This window comes from Bufo bufo, chromosome 3 (genome assembly GCF_905171765.1).
Source record: "Bufo bufo chromosome 3, aBufBuf1.1, whole genome shotgun sequence".
Lineage (NCBI taxonomy): Eukaryota > Metazoa > Chordata > Amphibia > Anura > Bufonidae > Bufo > Bufo bufo.
In genome coordinates this window covers 35,374,861-35,393,647 of record NC_053391.1, presented here as the reverse complement: position 1 = coordinate 35,393,647, position 18,787 = coordinate 35,374,861, and the positions used below count along the sequence as shown (strand labels likewise).

Below are 18,787 nucleotides of genomic sequence, written 5' to 3'. Positions count from 1 at the left end.
CTGTTTCACCTTCAACATAGAGCCTCGTCTCATGTGTGGGGGAACAGCTATATTTACTCTGGGGATTGCTGTCGGTATTATACTCCCCTGGGATTACAACACAGTTCTACCCACTGGAAGTTGGATCCTAGTCTTGGGCCCAGGGTGGGTGGAAGACGGCGAGACCTCAACCAAGCTGCGGCAGTTCGTGGGGTCGGCAGTGATTACGGTGTGAAGTGGAGTGCTTGGAGCCTTCAGGAAGCACTAGGAGCATCCATCAACGGAGGTACCTAGTCGGGGTGCCAGGAGATCCGTTACAAAGGGAAGATCACTTACTCCAAGGCCCTCCCCCTTATTGAGGCTCCTCGAATCAGTCACCTAGTATTCTTCCATTTCTCGCTGGTGACATAATAGCTTGTAGTTTATAATCATTCTATCTTCTTCTTCTATCTATTCAACACTATAGTAAAATTATTAGATTGCTGGGGATTCTACCACCGGGACCCCCCATCTATCACCAAAATGGGTATCCCATACCCCTCGGAGGCCCCCAAAATGAACAGAGAAGCAGGTCGAGCATGCTCACTTCTGTTCCTGCTGCTCCATTCATCTCTATGGGAGTTCCGGTGACGTCAGAGTACAGCGCTCGGCTATTTCCGGAAATCTCATAGAGATGAATGACCTGACGCTCTGTTCATTTTGGGGGGGGGGGGGGGGCTCCAAGAGGTACAGGGTACCCGTTCTTGTGATCGGTGGGTGTTCCAGATGAGTTATCCCTGTGTATAGGGGATAACTTGTAACGACTTGAATACCCCTTTAATGAAAAGTTCTAAAACTTTGTAATAGACGTTGTTGGGAATTTCTCAGGGAAAGGGAATATTTTGTCAGTTTTGCTTCAGTCTGCGTTGGTGTACTTTATGCCACATTTATCGAACGCCGCAGGTTGTTTGATAAATTAGTCTCATCCTTAGGCCTCTTTTTTCTGTTCCCGTTTACGTTCCGTTTTTTGCATTCCGTATACGGAACCATTCATTTCAATGGAACCGCAAAAAAAAAGGAAGGTACTCCGTATACCTTCCGTTTCTGTATTTCCGTTTTTCCGTTCAAAGATAGAACATGTCCTATTATTGTCCGCATAACGGACAAGGATAGTACTGTTCTATCAGGGGCCAGCTGTTCTGTTCCGCAAAAAACGGAATGCACGCGGACGTCATCCATATTTTTTGCGGACCGCAAAAACTGAAAAAGCCATACGGTCGTGTGCAAGAGGCCTTAAACCTAACACTTTAGTCTTAGAAAGCTACCTCAGTTTTCCTACTTCACCGTCTTCCTGGAGCGATAGTGGGTCTTTTTTTTTTTTTTCAACTTTAACCCTTAGGATACCAGAGGTTTTTTCGTTTTTTGCGTTTTCATTTTTCTTCCCTATCTTCCTTGAGCCATAACATTTTTATTATTCCGTTCACATAGCTGTATGAGGGCTTATTTTTTATGGGACAAGTTTTACTTTGTAATGGCATACAATGTAGAGAGATGCGGGGGAAAAAATCCAAATGGGGTGGAATTGGAAAAAAAAAACGCAATTCCTACATCGTTTAACGGGTTTTGTTCCCACGGTGTTCCATTTGCGGCAAAACTGACCTGTGCCCATCATTCTCTAGGTCAGTACGATTACAATGATACCACATATGTATAGGTTTTTTATGTCGAAATAGTGTAAAAATAAATTAAAACTTTGAGAAATTTTTCTTTTTACATCACCAGATTCTGACCCTCATAACTTTTTTTTTATCGTTATATCTACTGAGCTGTGTGGGGGGCTCATTTTTTGCAGGACAATCTGTAGTTTTTATTGATACCATTATCATACAGTGTGTGTTACTTTTTGATCACATTTTATTACATTTTTTTGGGTAAGTGAAGCAATGAAAAAATGGCAAATTGGCCATTTTGACCCTTTTTTCCGTTATGCCATTCGCCATATTGGAATTTTTTAAAAATATTTTAATAGTGCGGGTGTTTTCAGTCACGGTGATACCCATGATGTTTATACTTTTTGTTATTTATGTATTTTTTTTTTATTATAGAAGCGCCCTTTCCGTATATTTTTAAATTTTTTATATTTTTTTAAATTTTTTGTTATGATTTTGAAGCTCGTATTTGAGCGTACAAAATCAATTTTTTTTTTATTCTGAACAATTGTGGATTTTTAAAATCCATTTATTACTGAGAATTGCTCATTACTTATGTTGGCCTGCCACCTGGTGGCCAAAATAAGAATCGCAGCTTCAATACCCTGGGTCTCTCCAACGAGACCCAGGGCATTGAAATCAATTACCAGCATTTGCCGCAGAATCTCACTTGATCACAGCATCTAAAGGCTTTAATTACAACAATGCCGATCGTGCGAGCGGGCGCCATGTTTGCACATCACTCCAGCGCTGTACATGTACGGCGTTGGTAGCAAAAGGGTTTAAAAAAAAAGTCTCTGTGATAAATCTGATGTGAAACTCATTAACATAGCTAACCACACTCACTTTTCCACCGACATTTCAAAACTAGAGTGAGTGATATAAAAATGCAAAACGTGAGCTCAAGAAGTCACAAAAGCCATATTTTGCAACTTTTTGAAGGCCAAAAGTCTGGAGTAAAGGCATGATAAATCAGGGCCTTTGGGGGACATTTACTAACTGCATTACGCCACTATTGTGGCTCAAAAAAGCATATGTGCACCATAATTAGCCATTTTTACACCTTTGGGGGCAATTTTTTTTATTATTATTGCATTGTACTTATTGTGAGCTAAAAATAATTTTTTTCAATTGGTCTTTATTAAAATTATGGAATCCTTTTTTGTGTACAGGGCTGAGATGCTCTACTAGCTGCCTCTGGATTTTCTATCTCTTCCGTCAGTTGGGGAGCTGATGGGCTCCTTATCTCTGCTCTCTGACCTTATAAAAACACTCATTATAGCGCAATGCTTATCTTACTGATAAGAATGTGGTTTAAATAAGTGTTAATGACCTCTTAGTAATTTACAGATAAGGTTTATTACATGACCGGGCACAAAGTGAGAGCACCAATCACACAGTGAGAAAAACAGTTAACTCTTTGTGACAGAATGGCTCAATATTTTTAATAAAGGCCAATTGAAAATATGATTTTTAGCCAAAAATATAAAATCAATAAACAAAAATTGCCTCTGAAGGTGTACATAGCCTTTAAGCTTCTCAACATTTATCCAAAGTGCAAAGTAAAGGGGACATGGCTTAGCGAGAGGGGCGGGGCCAGAGAGTGGCATACGTTATAGCTAAAGCCTACGCCAATCCCTAGCTGGCATAGACTTCTGGCGCACGGCAAGGCAGAGATGAGACTAAGGCTTCGTTCACATCACCGTTCAGCCTTTCCGTTCTCCTGGCCCGTTTAGGAGCAGGAAAACGGAAATGACGGATTCGGCACATAACTGAGCTGAACTGAGCCCACGGGCCCCATAGACTATAATGGGGTCCGTTAGGTTTCCGCTCGGAAGAAGATTTTTGAGTGGAGACAAAAGTTGTGTGCGCAGGACTTTTGTCTCCGCTTCAAAAATCTTCTTCTGAGCGTAAACCTAACGGACCCCATTATAGTCTATGGGGCCCGTGGGCTACGTTCGGCTCAGTTATGTGCCGAATCCGTCATTTCCGTTTTCCTGCCCCTAAACGGGCCAGGAGAACGGAAAGGCTGAACGGTGATGTGAACGAAGCCTAATTTAATAAATAATTTAATAAATTAAGTGCATCTGACACCAGCGGAGCGATATCAAAACTGGTGTATGGGTAACTGTCTCTTTTTGTGTTTAAATTTCTCACCATTTTCAAAGTCTCTGCTTGCTGTCAGTGAATCAGAACATTCTTTTCTTTTTTAATTTTTAGATTTTTTACATTCATAGGGCTGCAAACTGGCACAGGCCATATACTTCTCACAGCTGAGGGTTTGCTACAACTGTATCCAGTCTAGACTATCCCCTGTGAGGTAAACAGTCCAGACTCTACGTTTTACCTGCACTGATACATTGTAACAAATTATCAAGGCAGGAGAAGAGATTTGTGTTGCTGATGTATTTGGCTCACAAAAGGATTGTCTAGACTGGACACAATTTGTAACAAACCCTCAGCTGTGAGAAGTGTCAGGTTTGTACGCGACACTAGATGCCAACAAGAAAGTTTCCATTCACTGTCAGTAAGCAGAGATCTCAAAAACAGTGAGGAATAGAAACACAAAGTATTGAAGAAAGTTGCAGAATATGGAATAAGCTTTATGTCTATAAAACTGGAGGATCCCCCTGAGTCTGGATCTCGGGGTCTCCTGGCTCACGTCCTCTGGATCCTCACACATAGCACTGCTATGAGGTCAGACAGGACATGAAAACCCGCCTGGTGAGGCTCTTACCGTCCTCTAGTGTGGTGGTGATGATTTCCTGAGAGGATGGCCCTGTCCCGGCCCGGTTACACGCCTGCACAACCACTCCATACTGGGTGAATTTCTTCAGATTATCCAGAGTATACAACTCGCTGTCCCCCGTGGTGTCCACAGTGATTATATTAAACTGGTAGTTGCCTCCGGTGCTGTACTCCCGGAAGCCGATCTGGTAACCACGGATGATTCCATTCTGCAGGTGCTTTTTGGGGGCCTTACATAATAATAAATAAAATAAAATAAAACCAGACAAATGATAGAAGTAAGGTCTGTTGAGGCTTGGGGGACGCTCTACACATATAGTGCTCATAATACTTACAAAACCACCATATACTGCTCATAATATCGCCAGATAGTTCTCAGCTGACAAAACCACTGCATAATGTTCAAAATACCACCATATCGTGCTTATAATACGCTCATATGGTGACCAAAACACCATACCATATAGTGCTCATATCATCTTTATAGTGCTGATAACACCACCATATAGTGCTTATAATGACTAGTGTTGAGCGGGAGGTGCCATATTCGATTTCGCGATATTTCGCAAATATTCGATTGAATATTCGTTTTATATTCGTGGAAATCGAAAATTCGTCATTATTCTATTTATCTCGAATAATATGCGATTTAATTATTCGCGTATTGCGACTTTCTTCAAACTGTATAAGGCAACTTTCATATTGGTTGGCTATGACTAATATGTGTATTTTACGAATATTCGTGATATTGCTATAACTTAGTTTTTTAGAATATTACGAATATTCTAAAATACGAAGTTATAGCAATATCACGAATATTCGTAAAAAATACACATAATTTAGCTAATATAGTGCTATAATCTTTTTTTTATAGTCTAATTTTTTTGTCTCTTCTGAACTTCATTTTTGGAAAAAAATAACACTATTAAAAAAAAATACTACACCACTATATTCGCTAAATTGCAGTCTATATGTGTATATTACGAATATTCTAAAAAACTAAGTTATAGCAATATAGCGAATATATTCGTTTTTTAGAATATTCGTCTTTTTTTTTTTTTTCAATCTGTACTGTTATTCCACTTTTGCATACTGCTCCCCGACAAGCGTCCCGTGTCATCGTAATCGCGAATATATTCGTTATTCAATCAGCTTCGGCATACACCTCCCCGACAAGCATCCCCGTCACCAAGGGAACGCCTGTAGGTTAGAATATACCATCGGATCTGAGTTTTCACGACCTCAGGGAAAACTCTGATCCGATGGTATATTCTAATCCACAGGCGTTCCCATGGTGACGGGGACGCTTGTCGGGGAGGTGTATGCCGAAGCTGATTAAATAACGAATATATTCGCGATTACGATGACACGATTACGTCACTCATAAGATCGCGTCCTCACGCGATCATTCATAACATTCCCGATTTTCGGGTAAAAATCGGGAATTCGAATAACAAGATTGAGTCCACCCTGCTTCTTGCAACATAGCGAATATTCAAAAAAATCATTTAGAATCGATCGATTTAGCTAATATAGCGGTATAATCTTATTTGTGGGCCAATGACTCATTGGCCCACAAGCCAGAAGCAGTGAGGGATCATGTTTTTTCAGATGTTAAAAATTTACGAATATTCGATATAGCGAATATATAGCACTGTATTCAAAATATTCGTGAATTCTCGAAGTTGCGATATTCGAGAAAAAAATTTGCTATTTGAATATTCACGCTCAACACTAATAATGACACCATAAAGTGCTCATAACAACATCGTACAGAACATTGCATTGTCATGTAATGATCATAATACAACCCTACAGTGCTTATAAAAGCGCCATATAGCACTCAATATATGCCACCATACAGTGCACACTGTATCACCATATACTGGTAATAATAACACCATCTACTACTCATAATTCTATTGTATATTTCTTACAATACCACCATATAGTGCTCATAATACTACCATACAGTAACAAAATCTTTGCTTTCCTTACTTTATCCGACATCATTTATCTCACATATTAACCCTCCGAACCCCCTGTCTATAGCGATGTTTGAGCGGCTCACCTTCCAGGTAACCCTGATACTCTGTGAGGACACGGGATCGAGCTGGACTTCCTGAGGAGGGCCGTCAGGTGCTGGGAAAAGAGGCAAAAAAGAAAACACTTATTCTGTGTAACTCGAAAGAGTGGAAAAAAAATCATAATTAACTAAAATACACAATGTTTGCTCGTTATGACTATTCTAATACAGCCTCCTCCAATCACAGTGTAGGGATACTGTTTTTATTTATTCGAACTTCCCCACATCCCCACTAGGTGGCAGTGTTGACTGACAAACGCACAGAGTACAGCACAACCAGGTTCAGTTATCACATCAGGTACTCGCAGTACCCCAATACCCCTATATTTGTCCGAGTGATTTACCCCTGATCTGACCAGAGATCACTGGGGAATTGGATATTAAGGGTGGGGGGGTCGGCAGGTAAATGATAGGGGTGGTTGTCTATGTTATTAGGGGTCAGAAAAGACGAAGGAAGATCAGGTTATTCTGGTGAATGTTACTGGTATTTCTGGGGTTTTCTATTTTCATTTTACAGTAAATAGTTCCACAAATTCTTCACCACATCTGAGATCTCTGCTTGCTGTCAGTGAATACAATTAATGTTCTGTACATTCAGGAGCTGAAAATCTGTACAGACCGAATACTTCTCGGACAATCCTCCGAGAGATAAACGAGTCACCAACACTCATCTTTTACTTGTCCTGATAGTTTGGTACAATGTATCAGTGCAGGTAACAGATCAGCCTGTAGTCCAGACTGTATAGCTCGCAGGGGATTGTCTAGACTGGAAGTAACTGCAGCAAACTCTCAGCTGTGAATAGTATGAGGTCTGTACAGGTTTTTAGCCTCTAGATGTAAATAAATAATGCTATTAATCGCTGACAGCAAGCAGAGATTGTGAAAATAAAATACAAATATATTCATATTAGGGAAACTCATGTCTCACGGGCGTTACTACTAGGGCAGCAGACAAGGGGCCTAAAGACTAAGGAGGCCCATCTCCAACCACACATGTGCATAAGAAGTGAATAGAAAACGGATTGTGGCCCATTCTATGTTTGATAATACCTGCATATGACATCACTGTGTATATTATCCCTGTACTGTGACATCACTGTGTATATTATACCTGTACTGTGACATCACAGTGTTTATTATCCCTGTACTGTGACATCACTGTGTTTAGTATCTCTGTACTGTGACATCACTGTGTATATTATACCTGTACTGTGACATCACAGTGTTTATTATCCCTGTACTGTGACATCACTGTGTTTATTATCCCTGTACTGTGAAATCACTGTGTTTATTATCCCTGTACTGTGACATCACTGTGTATATTATCTCTGTACTGTGACATCACTGTGTATATTATCCCTGTACTGTGACATCACTGTGTTTATTATCCCTGTACTGTGACATCACTGTGTTTATTATACCTGTACTGTGACATCACTGTGTATATTATCCCTGTACTGTGACATCACTGTGTTTATTATACCTGTACTGTGACATCACTGTGTATATTATCCCTGTACTGTGACATCACTGTGTTTATTATCTCTGTACTGTGACATCACTGTGTTTATTATACCTGTACTGTGACATCACTGTGTTTATTATCCCTGTACTGTGACATCACTGTGTTTATTATCCCTGTACTGTGACATCACTGTGTATATTATCTCTGTACTGTGACATCACTGTGTATATTATCCCTGTACTGTGACATCACTGTGTTTATTATCCCTGTACTGTGACATCACGTTGTATATTATCTCTGTACTGTGACATCACTGTGTTTATTATCTCTGTACTGTGACATCACTGTGTTTATTATCCCTGTACTGTGGCATCACTGTGTTTATTATCTCTGTACTGTGACATCACTGTGTTTATTATCTTTGTACTGTGACATCACTGTGTTTATTATCTCTGTACTGTGACATCACTGTGTTTATTATCCCTGTACTGTGACATCACTGTGTTTATTATCTCTGTACTGTGACAGCACTGTGTATATTATCCCTGTACTGTGACATCACTGTGTTTATTATCTCTGTACTGTGACATCACTGTGTTTATTATCTCTGCACTGTGACATCACTGTGTTTATTATCTCTGTACTGTGACATCACTGTGTTTATTATCTCTGTACTGTGACATCACTGTGTTTATTATCTCTGCACTGTGACATCACTGTGTTTATTATCCCTGTACTGTGACATCACTGTGTATATTATCTCTGTACTGTGACATCACTGTGTTTATTATCTCTGTACTGTGACATCACTGTGTTTATTATCCCTGTACTGTGGCATCACTGTGTTTATTATCTCTGTACTGTGACATCACTGTGTTTATTATCTTTGTACTGTGACATCACTGTGTTTATTATCCCTGTACTGTGACATCACTGTGTTTATTATCTCTGTACTGTGACAGCACTGTGTATATTATCCCTGTACTGTGACATCACTGTGTTTATTATCTCTGTACTGTGACAGCACTGTGTATATTATCCCTGTACTGTGACAGCACTGTGTATATTATCCCTGTACTGTGACATCACTGTGTTTATTATCCCTGTACTGTGACATCACTGTGTTTATTATCCCTGTACTATGACATCACTGTGTTTATTATCTCTGTACTGTGACATCACAGTGTTTATTATCCCTGTACTGTGACATCACTGTGTTTATTATCCCTGTACTATGACATCACTGTGTTTATTATCTCTGTACTGTGACATCACAGTGTTTATTATCCCTGTACTGTGACATCACTGTGTTTATTATCTCTTTACTGTGACATCACTGTGTTTATTATCCCTGTACTGTGACATCACTGTGTTTATTATCTCTGTACTGTGACATCACTGTGTTTATTATCTCTGTACTGTGACATCGCTGTGTTTATTATCCCTGTACTGTGACATCGCTGTGTATATTATACCTGTACTGTGACATCACTGTGTATATTATCCCTGTACTGTGACATCACTGTGTTTATTACCCCTGTACTGTGACATCACTGTGTTTATTATCTCTGTACTGTGACATCACTGTGTTTATTATCTCTGTACTGTGACATCGCTGTGTTTATTATCCCTGTACTGTGACATCGCTGTGTTTATTATCCCTGTACTGTGACATCACTGTGTTTATTATCTCTGTACTGTGACATCACAGTGTTTATTATCCCTGTACTGTGACATCACAGTGTTTATTATCTCTGTACTGTGACATCACTGTGTTTATTATCCCTGTGCTGTGACATCACTGTGTTTATTATCCCTGTACTGTGACATCACTGTGTTTATTATCCCTGTACTGTGACATCGCTGTGTTTATTATCCCTGTACTGTGACATCACTGTGTTTATTATCCCTGTACTGTGACATCACTGTGTTTATTATCTCTTTACTGTGACATCACTGTGTTTATTATCCCTGTACTGTGACATCACTGTTTATTATCTCTGTACTGTGACATCACTGTTTATTATCTCTGTACTGTGACATCACTGTGTTTATTATCCCTGTACTGTGACATCACTGTGTTTATTATCCCTGTACTGTGACATCACTGTGTTTATTATCCCTGTACTGTGACATCACTGTGTTTATTATCTCTGTACTGTGACATCACTGTGTTTATTATCCCTGTACTGTGACATCACTGTGTTTATTATCCCTGTACTGTGACATCACTGTGTTTATTATCTCTGTACTGTGACATCACTGTGTTTATTATCTCTGTACTGTGACATCACTGTGTTTATTATCCCTGTACTGTGACATCACTGTGTTTATTATCTCTGTACTGTGACATCACTGTGTATATTATCCCTGTACTGTGACATCACTGTGTATATTATCCCTGTACTGTGACATCACTGTGTTTATTATCCCTGTACTGTGACATCACTGTGTTTATTATCTCTGTACTGTGACATCACTGTGTTTATTATCTCTGTACTGTGACATCACTGTTTATTATCTCTGTACTGTGACATCACTGTCTTTATTATCCCTGTACTGTGACATCACTGTGTTTATTATCTCTATACTGTGACATCACTGTGTTTATTATCCCTGTACTGTGACATCACTGTGTTTATTATCCCTGTACTGTGACATCACTGTGTTTATTATCTCTGTACTGTGACATCACTGTGTTTATTATCTCTGTACTGTGACATCACTGTGTTTATTATCTCTGTACTGTGACATCACTGTGTTTATTATCTCTGTACTTTGACATCACTGTGTTTATTATCTCTGTACTGTGACATCACTGTGTTTATTATACCTGTACTGTGACATCACTGTGTTTATTATCCCTGTACTGTGACATCACTGTGTTTATTATCCCTGTACTGTGACATCACTGTGTATATTATCTCTGTACTGTGACATCACTGTGTATATTATCCCTGTACTGTGACATCACTGTGTTTATTATCCCTGTACTGTGACATCACGTTGTATATTATCTCTGTACTGTGACATCACTGTGTTTATTATCTCTGTACTGTGACATCACTGTGTTTATTATCCCTGTACTGTGGCATCACTGTGTTTATTATCTCTGTACTGTGACATCACTGTGTTTATTATCTTTGTACTGTGACATCACTGTGTTTATTATCTCTGTACTGTGACAGCACTGTGTATATTATCCCTGTACTGTGACATCACTGTGTTTATTATCTCTGTACTGTGACATCACTGTGTTTATTATCTCTGCACTGTGACATCACTGTGTTTATTATCTCTGTACTGTGACATCACTGTGTTTATTATCTCTGTACTGTGACATCACTGTGTTTATTATCTCTGCACTGTGACATCACTGTGTTTATTATCCCTGTACTGTGACATCACTGTGTATATTATCTCTGTACTGTGACATCACTGTGTTTATTATCTCTGTACTGTGACATCACTGTGTTTATTATCCCTGTACTGTGGCATCACTGTGTTTATTATCTCTGTACTGTGACATCACTGTGTTTATTATCTTTGTACTGTGACATCACTGTGTTTATTATCCCTGTACTGTGACATCACTGTGTTTATTATCTCTGTACTGTGACAGCACTGTGTATATTATCCCTGTACTGTGACATCACTGTGTTTATTATCTCTGTACTGTGACAGCACTGTGTATATTATCCCTGTACTGTGACAGCACTGTGTATATTATCCCTGTACTGTGACATCACTGTGTTTATTATCCCTGTACTGTGACATCACTGTGTTTATTATCCCTGTACTATGACATCACTGTGTTTATTATCTCTGTACTGTGACATCACAGTGTTTATTATCCCTGTACTGTGACATCACTGTGTTTATTATCCCTGTACTATGACATCACTGTGTTTATTATCTCTGTACTGTGACATCACAGTGTTTATTATCCCTGTACTGTGACATCACTGTGTTTATTATCTCTTTACTGTGACATCACTGTGTTTATTATCCCTGTACTGTGACATCACTGTGTTTATTATCTCTGTACTGTGACATCACTGTGTTTATTATCTCTGTACTGTGACATCGCTGTGTTTATTATCCCTGTACTGTGACATCACTGTGTATATTATACCTGTACTGTGACATCACTGTGTATATTATCCCTGTACTGTGACATCACTGTGTTTATTACCCCTGTACTGTGACATCACTGTGTTTATTATCTCTGTACTGTGACATCACTGTGTTTATTATCTCTGTACTGTGACATCGCTGTGTTTATTATCCCTGTACTGTGACATCACTGTGTTTATTATCCCTGTACTGTGACATCACTGTGTTTATTATCTCTGTACTGTGACATCACAGTGTTTATTATCCCTGTACTGTGACATCACAGTGTTTATTATCTCTGTACTGTGACATCACTGTGTTTATTATCCCTGTGCTGTGACATCACTGTGTTTATTATCCCTGTACTGTGACATCACTGTGTTTATTATCCCTGTACTGTGACATCGCTGTGTTTATTATCCCTGTACTGTGACATCACTGTGTTTATTATCCCTGTACTGTGACATCACTGTGTTTATTATCTCTTTACTGTGACATCACTGTGTTTATTATCCCTGTACTGTGACATCACTGTTTATTATCTCTGTACTGTGACATCACTGTTTATTATCTCTGTACTGTGACATCACTGTGTTTATTATCCCTGTACTGTGACATCACTGTGTTTATTATCCCTGTACTGTGACATCACTGTGTTTATTATCCCTGTACTGTGACATCACTGTGTTTATTATCTCTGTACTGTGACATCACTGTGTTTATTATCCCTGTACTGTGACATCACTGTGTTTATTATCCCTGTACTGTGACATCACTGTGTTTATTATCTCTGTACTGTGACATCACTGTGTTTATTATCTCTGTACTGTGACATCACTGTGTTTATTATCCCTGTACTGTGACATCACTGTGTTTATTATCTCTGTACTGTGACATCACTGTGTATATTATCCCTGTACTGTGACATCACTGTGTATATTATCCCTGTACTGTGACATCACTGTGTTTATTATCCCTGTACTGTGACATCACTGTGTTTATTATCTCTGTACTGTGACATCACTGTGTTTATTATCTCTGTACTGTGACATCACTGTTTATTATCTCTGTACTGTGACATCACTGTCTTTATTATCCCTGTACTGTGACATCACTGTGTTTATTATCTCTATACTGTGACATCACTGTGTTTATTATCCCTGTACTGTGACATCACTGTGTTTATTATCCCTGTACTGTGACATCACTGTGTTTATTATCTCTGTACTGTGACATCACTGTGTTTATTATCTCTGTACTGTGACATCACTGTGTTTATTATCTCTGTACTGTGACATCACTGTGTTTATTATCTCTGTACTTTGACATCACTGTGTTTATTATCTCTGTACTGTGACATCACTGTGTTTATTATCTCTGTACTGTGACATCACTGTGTTTATTATCTCTGTACTCTGTGGTGTCATGAATACATCCAGGACACTGGTAACTTCTGCAGCAGAACACTCCCCATATAACGGTACAGGCCCGGTGCCCGCGCCCCTTACCCGCTTCCTCGGTGGTGATGGTGAGTTCATTGCTGGCTTCGCTCTTGCCTATATGGTTTTTTGCATACATCCGGATGTTGTAGGTGGAGGATGGGTGTAAGTCGATGATGGTGGCCTGGTTTAATTGGGGTGAGACGTCTTTGGTTCTCTGGACAGAATCCCAGGAGTCTGGTAAATGGGAATAAGGAGGAAGAGAAGATTTATGTTGGGGATCCTTCATTAATGAGCACAATGCAAAACCCAAGATGGTCTCCCCAATACAGTGCAGACCATTCCAGGGCCAGATGTAGCAGAGTCAACCTTGTTATTTAAAGCTTTGGGGTGTGCAGACTGCGCACCGTGATAACTCAATGAGTCCACATAATATAGACCGGGGCAATTTTCCCCAACCTATGGTTTTCCAGCTGCTGCAAGATTATAACTCCTATCATGTGCAACACACTGCAACTACCAGGGCGTGATGGGAGTTGTAGTTTTTCAAAAGCCAGAGAGCTCCAATTAGGGAACAGTGCAATAACGATTACGTATCTGCAGATAATAGATAGCACATCATGTTATCACCATGAAGTAAGCTGGATGGCTAACTCAGCTCTGCTACATCCAAACTCTATATACATGTATTCTGATGGCTATGTTCACACTGCATTTGAGGGAACACGTTTCATGTATGTGCCAGGTAAGTTCCTGGCACATACCCCAAACGTAGCCATAGCTTCCTAAAAGGAGCCAAAAGAGTGGCCCTTTGGCCTCTGTTGGTGTAATTTATGGTGACTGCACTTTCCCATGCAGTGGGCCGATGGCTGACGTATGCGACTGTATAGTGTCCTGCAATAGGCCTTAGACTAGCATCCATTGCACCCACTGATCCTGAGTCAGCAAAAATAAGGACATATTAAAGGGCAACTGTCAGCAGAATCAACCCAATTACGACAGGCATACTGCCATGTAGGGATGATCCTGCTGTTGAAAACTATATCTGTCACGTGAAAATCGGTTCCGCCGTTCCTGAGAAAAAATGACTTTTATTATTTAAGCAAATTAGGGTGTCAGTGCTCCGAGGGGTGGTGCCAGCCCCGGAAAGCTGCGGTGCATTGCGTGGCTAGGCCCCTCCCCTGATTCACCTGAATAAAAGTATTTTTTTCTCGGGAAGACTGCACTCGATTTTTACAAGTCAGGTACAGTATCACTGCAATCAGCAGAATCAACCCTACCAGCCGGCATGGCTGAATCCGTAGAGTTGAGTAAGGGCTTATGCACAAAACACAGATACCGGTCCATAATGGAACAGTCCGATCCTTGTCCGTAATGAGGACAATAATAGGGCATGTTCTATTTTTTTGCGGCACAGCCATATGGACATGAAATGCACACGGAGTCATTTCCGTTTTTTGCGGCCCCCATACAGATAAAAAAAAAAACGGACACGGACAAATGTACATAGGTGTACATGAGCCCTAAAGCGGTTATAAATATCTGTATTACTGCAGCCTGGTTGAAGTAAATGATGGAAATCAGACACAGAATGGAGGTGACAATTCTCAGGACTGACCTCAGGTGACCACACAATCTGACGACACGCTGTTTTGGCACGCTTGACCTATACGGGATTATCCGTTGAGGTACGGCTCGGCTTTACTCCTAAGCTGTATGTGGCCAGATGCTGAGCTTGCAGTAATATATCTGCCTACCCTATGTGACACCAGTAGCGCAGCTAGGTTGCCTCTGCAGTAACCCGCTGGTTCACTGTTAATGGGTTAAGAGTTTCATATATAAAAAAAAAAGTAAAAATCCAATATCATACATGATAGTTTCTTTCTAACAAACTTAGAACCAGCCCTGTACCTCACATGGATCCAGAGATCTCCACATTCATTGCTCCAATTGCGCTGCTAGATTTATATCAAGCTGGCAGCTTAAGGGTGTGTCCTTTCTCAGGGGGAGTGTCCTTTCTCAGGGGGAGTGTCCTTTCTCAGGGGGAGTGTCCTTTCTCAGGGGGAGTGTCCTTTCTATTGCAGCTGGTGGAAGTTAAAAGATGGAACTGAGCATGTGCTTCCATCTCAGTGAGCAGGACAGAGAAATTAAAAAAAGCAAACAGCAGGTGGCGCTATTCAGATACATTTTATTGGATAACTCAGTGTATAGCCAAATTCTTAATTACAAAAGTATTCAGCTCCAGGGGCTGGTTTGAAAGAAGTAGAATATTTTTTGCGGGACAACCCCTTTAACGGTAAGGTTCATTGACAAAGAGGTATGGTGCATTACTGCAGCTATTAAAATATTTACTGTGATGCTACCTATGAGCTATGCACTATGTAACCCAAAAAGGCTATGTATGGGTAGGAAGTAGTTAACGGGGGGTCTTTAGTTGCCAAGTGATGGGCTGGTCCCCTTTTCCCCCGGTTAGGAGTCTGCTGGTAAGCAAGCTACCGTGAAGACCTGTTTGGTATGTGCTGCTGCCAAGTCGGCCAAGACAGAGGCCTACTCCAGGAATACACCATTCCTAAGAGTGGAAACTGCCAGAAAAGGCAACTTTACTAAGGATTTACCTCTGAGAGAAGAAAGCATTGAATTATTGCAGAAGGTGAACCCTTTCATGACCGGTGCCTAAAAAAGGCCTGAATGTCCAGGCAATTTTTTGTGATTTTGTGCATGTGGTAGTTTAGTGACCCTAACGTTTTTATTTGTTTGACTATCAAAATTATTTATGTTTTTTTTTTTTTTTTTTACTTGACAGGACTTTTTATTACAATGGGGGTTTTCTTCTAGAGATTTAGTTTCCTTTTTTTAGCTTTAATTTGGGGAAAAACAGCAAATTCTTATTAAAAAGTAAGTTTTTTTTAATTATAGCTTTTTATTTCTCAAATATTAAAACTGACACAAAAATGTATTATTGCAATGGGTTCCCTATTTTGTGACGATCGTTTTGATATATAACATGTATAAGTTTGAGTGAACGAGGCAACTATGGTGACTGCTTCCGTTAGTGACTATTTTTAATTTTTTTAATTTTTTTTAATTTTTACTTATATTTAAATTTACTTTTGACACATAATCTGCCCCTCAGGAGGTCATTAAAAGACTTCTGGACTTTTTTTTTTTTTTTTACTTTTATTTTCACTGTTTCCACTGTAACTGGAGCATCCACAGGAGACCCAGTTACAGGGGAAAACAGACCCCTGTGGGGCATTACACACAGGCAGAGCTAATCAGGGTCTCCTTAGACCAGACCTGGGCAAACTACGGCCCGCGGGCCGTATACGGCCCGGCGGACCTTTTAATCCGGCCCCCGGGCGGAGCCAGAGGCGTGCCAAGCAACGATACCCCTCCTCCGCGAATGAAGAGGACTTCCGACTCGGCGTGCTGCGTGTGGCATGGCGCGGTGGCAGGGAGGCAGCGTCAGCGGCAGTACTGTCTAAGTAAGACACAGCAGGGGGGGGGGTGCCTCGTGCGAGCCGTACCCGGGACCCGGCCGGCCGCAATTATTCCCTTCTCTGTAACAGCGCAGCGCCCGCGGCTCTCATAGTATCGGCTGTGACTGTCTGACACTGACAGTCACAGAGCCGACAAGCGTGAAGCTGCGGCCGCCTCCCCCTGTGCTGTGTGTAGTCAGTGTGACTAACACATGGCTGATCATCTCTGAGCATTACGTTTCTAAAGGCAAGGGGGGGGGGGGGGGAGGGGTGTGTACTATTGTAAGGGGGGGGGGGGGGGGGTGTTCTGTATATGATGGGGGGGGCCGGGGGGGTGTTCTGTATATGAGGGGGCCTTCTGTATTCTGGGGGGATTCTTCTGTATTCTGGGGGATCTGTATTGTGGGGGGGGGGGGGGTGTTCTGTATATGAGGGGGCCTTCTGTATTCTGGGGGGATTCTTCTGTATTCTGTATTCTGGGGGATCTGTATTGTGGGGGGGGGGGGGGGGTTCTGTATTTTAGGGGGGTTTGAACTGTAGGGGTGGGTCTGTATTGTAGGGGGGTTCTGTAGGGGGGTCTGTATTGTAGGGAGGGGTCTGCACTAGGGTTGTCCCGATACCAGTATCGGTATCGGGACCGATACCGAGTATTAGCGGGAGTACTCGTACTCCCGCTAATACCCCCGATACTTCCCCCCAATCCCCCCCCCGCCGCAGCCGAAACCGCCGCCGCCAACAACGATTTGTTGTGATTTGTTGTCCACAGTGTTCTCTGCTGACACCTCATTTAGGAGCTGTCCACAGCACCAATGGTTTGCTATGGAGATTTTCTCCTGCTCATGCAGTTCCTAAAATGGACAGAGGTGTCAGCAGAGAGCACTGTGGACAACGCATCACGCAAATCAAGAAAGAAAGGGATTTCCTCAGTAGTATACAGCCGCTAAAAAGTTCTGGAAGGATTAAGATTTTTTAATAGAAGTAATTTACAAATCCGTCTAACTTTCTGTCACCAGTTGAAAATAAATATTTTCCAGTTGACTACCCCTTTAAGATTTGGAGTGTCTTTGCATTATGTCTTGAGAATGCTAAGAACCTCTTTCCAACAGTAAATGAAACTCAAAATGTGTTTGAGTGAACGTGATTGTAAATTTTCACTAATATGAGTCACAAATAGTGAAAAATGTTCATTGTTTTGGGAAATTTTGTTTAAAATATTTAAATTTTTTTCTTGTAAGGCAACCTCACTTTTTCATTGTTTAACTATAACAAGTACTCGTACCAGTTGTCCAACAATGATATTTACTGCTTTTTATAAAGAAATACAATTGATTTTATGCAGTATTGAGTTTAGCCTTTTGGCCCGGCCCTCCAAAATATTTTCAGTTTCTCATGTGGCCCCATCGAAAAAATAATTGCCCACCCCTGCCTTAGACCCTGCAGCTCTGCTCCTGCCCCTGCCCCAGACACCCCCGGCAGTGCCTCTTCCTTTGCTTGTGCAGCGCTGTCCTCCCGGCACAAGAGAAGGTAAAAGTGGTATTAAACCGCTCCTGTCTTCTCCTCAGGGTCCCCGCTGTGTCTCACAGCCATGACCTGACCTGCTCCTGCTAGATTGCAGGAGCACGAGATTTAATTTCAGTGCTGATCAATGCTATGATTAAAGCGCTGCCTGACTGTTTATATATGTGCTATCTGCATGGGGTATGTGTAAAGAGGACGTATATATCCAGTAGTAAGTCAGGAAGGAGTTAAGGATCGTAATGCTCATGCTTGGACTTTACTGCATGTGG

The 18,787-nt window shown here is 40.9% G+C and overlaps 1 protein-coding gene across 1 annotated transcript in view; it reads right to left on the bottom strand.

Moving 5' to 3' along the window:
• DSCAM (DS cell adhesion molecule) overlaps positions 1-18,787 on the bottom strand; it is a 414,232-nt gene that overhangs the window by 153,409 nt on the left and 242,036 nt on the right. The window contains exons 15-17 of the mRNA XM_040423076.1: positions 13,591-13,758; positions 6,487-6,557; positions 4,405-4,645 (exon numbers count right to left, since the gene is read on the bottom strand). Of these exons, the coding sequence (XP_040279010.1) occupies positions 4,405-4,645; positions 6,487-6,557; positions 13,591-13,758 (480 nt within the window). The remainder of the gene's footprint in view (positions 1-4,404; positions 4,646-6,486; positions 6,558-13,590; positions 13,759-18,787) is intronic.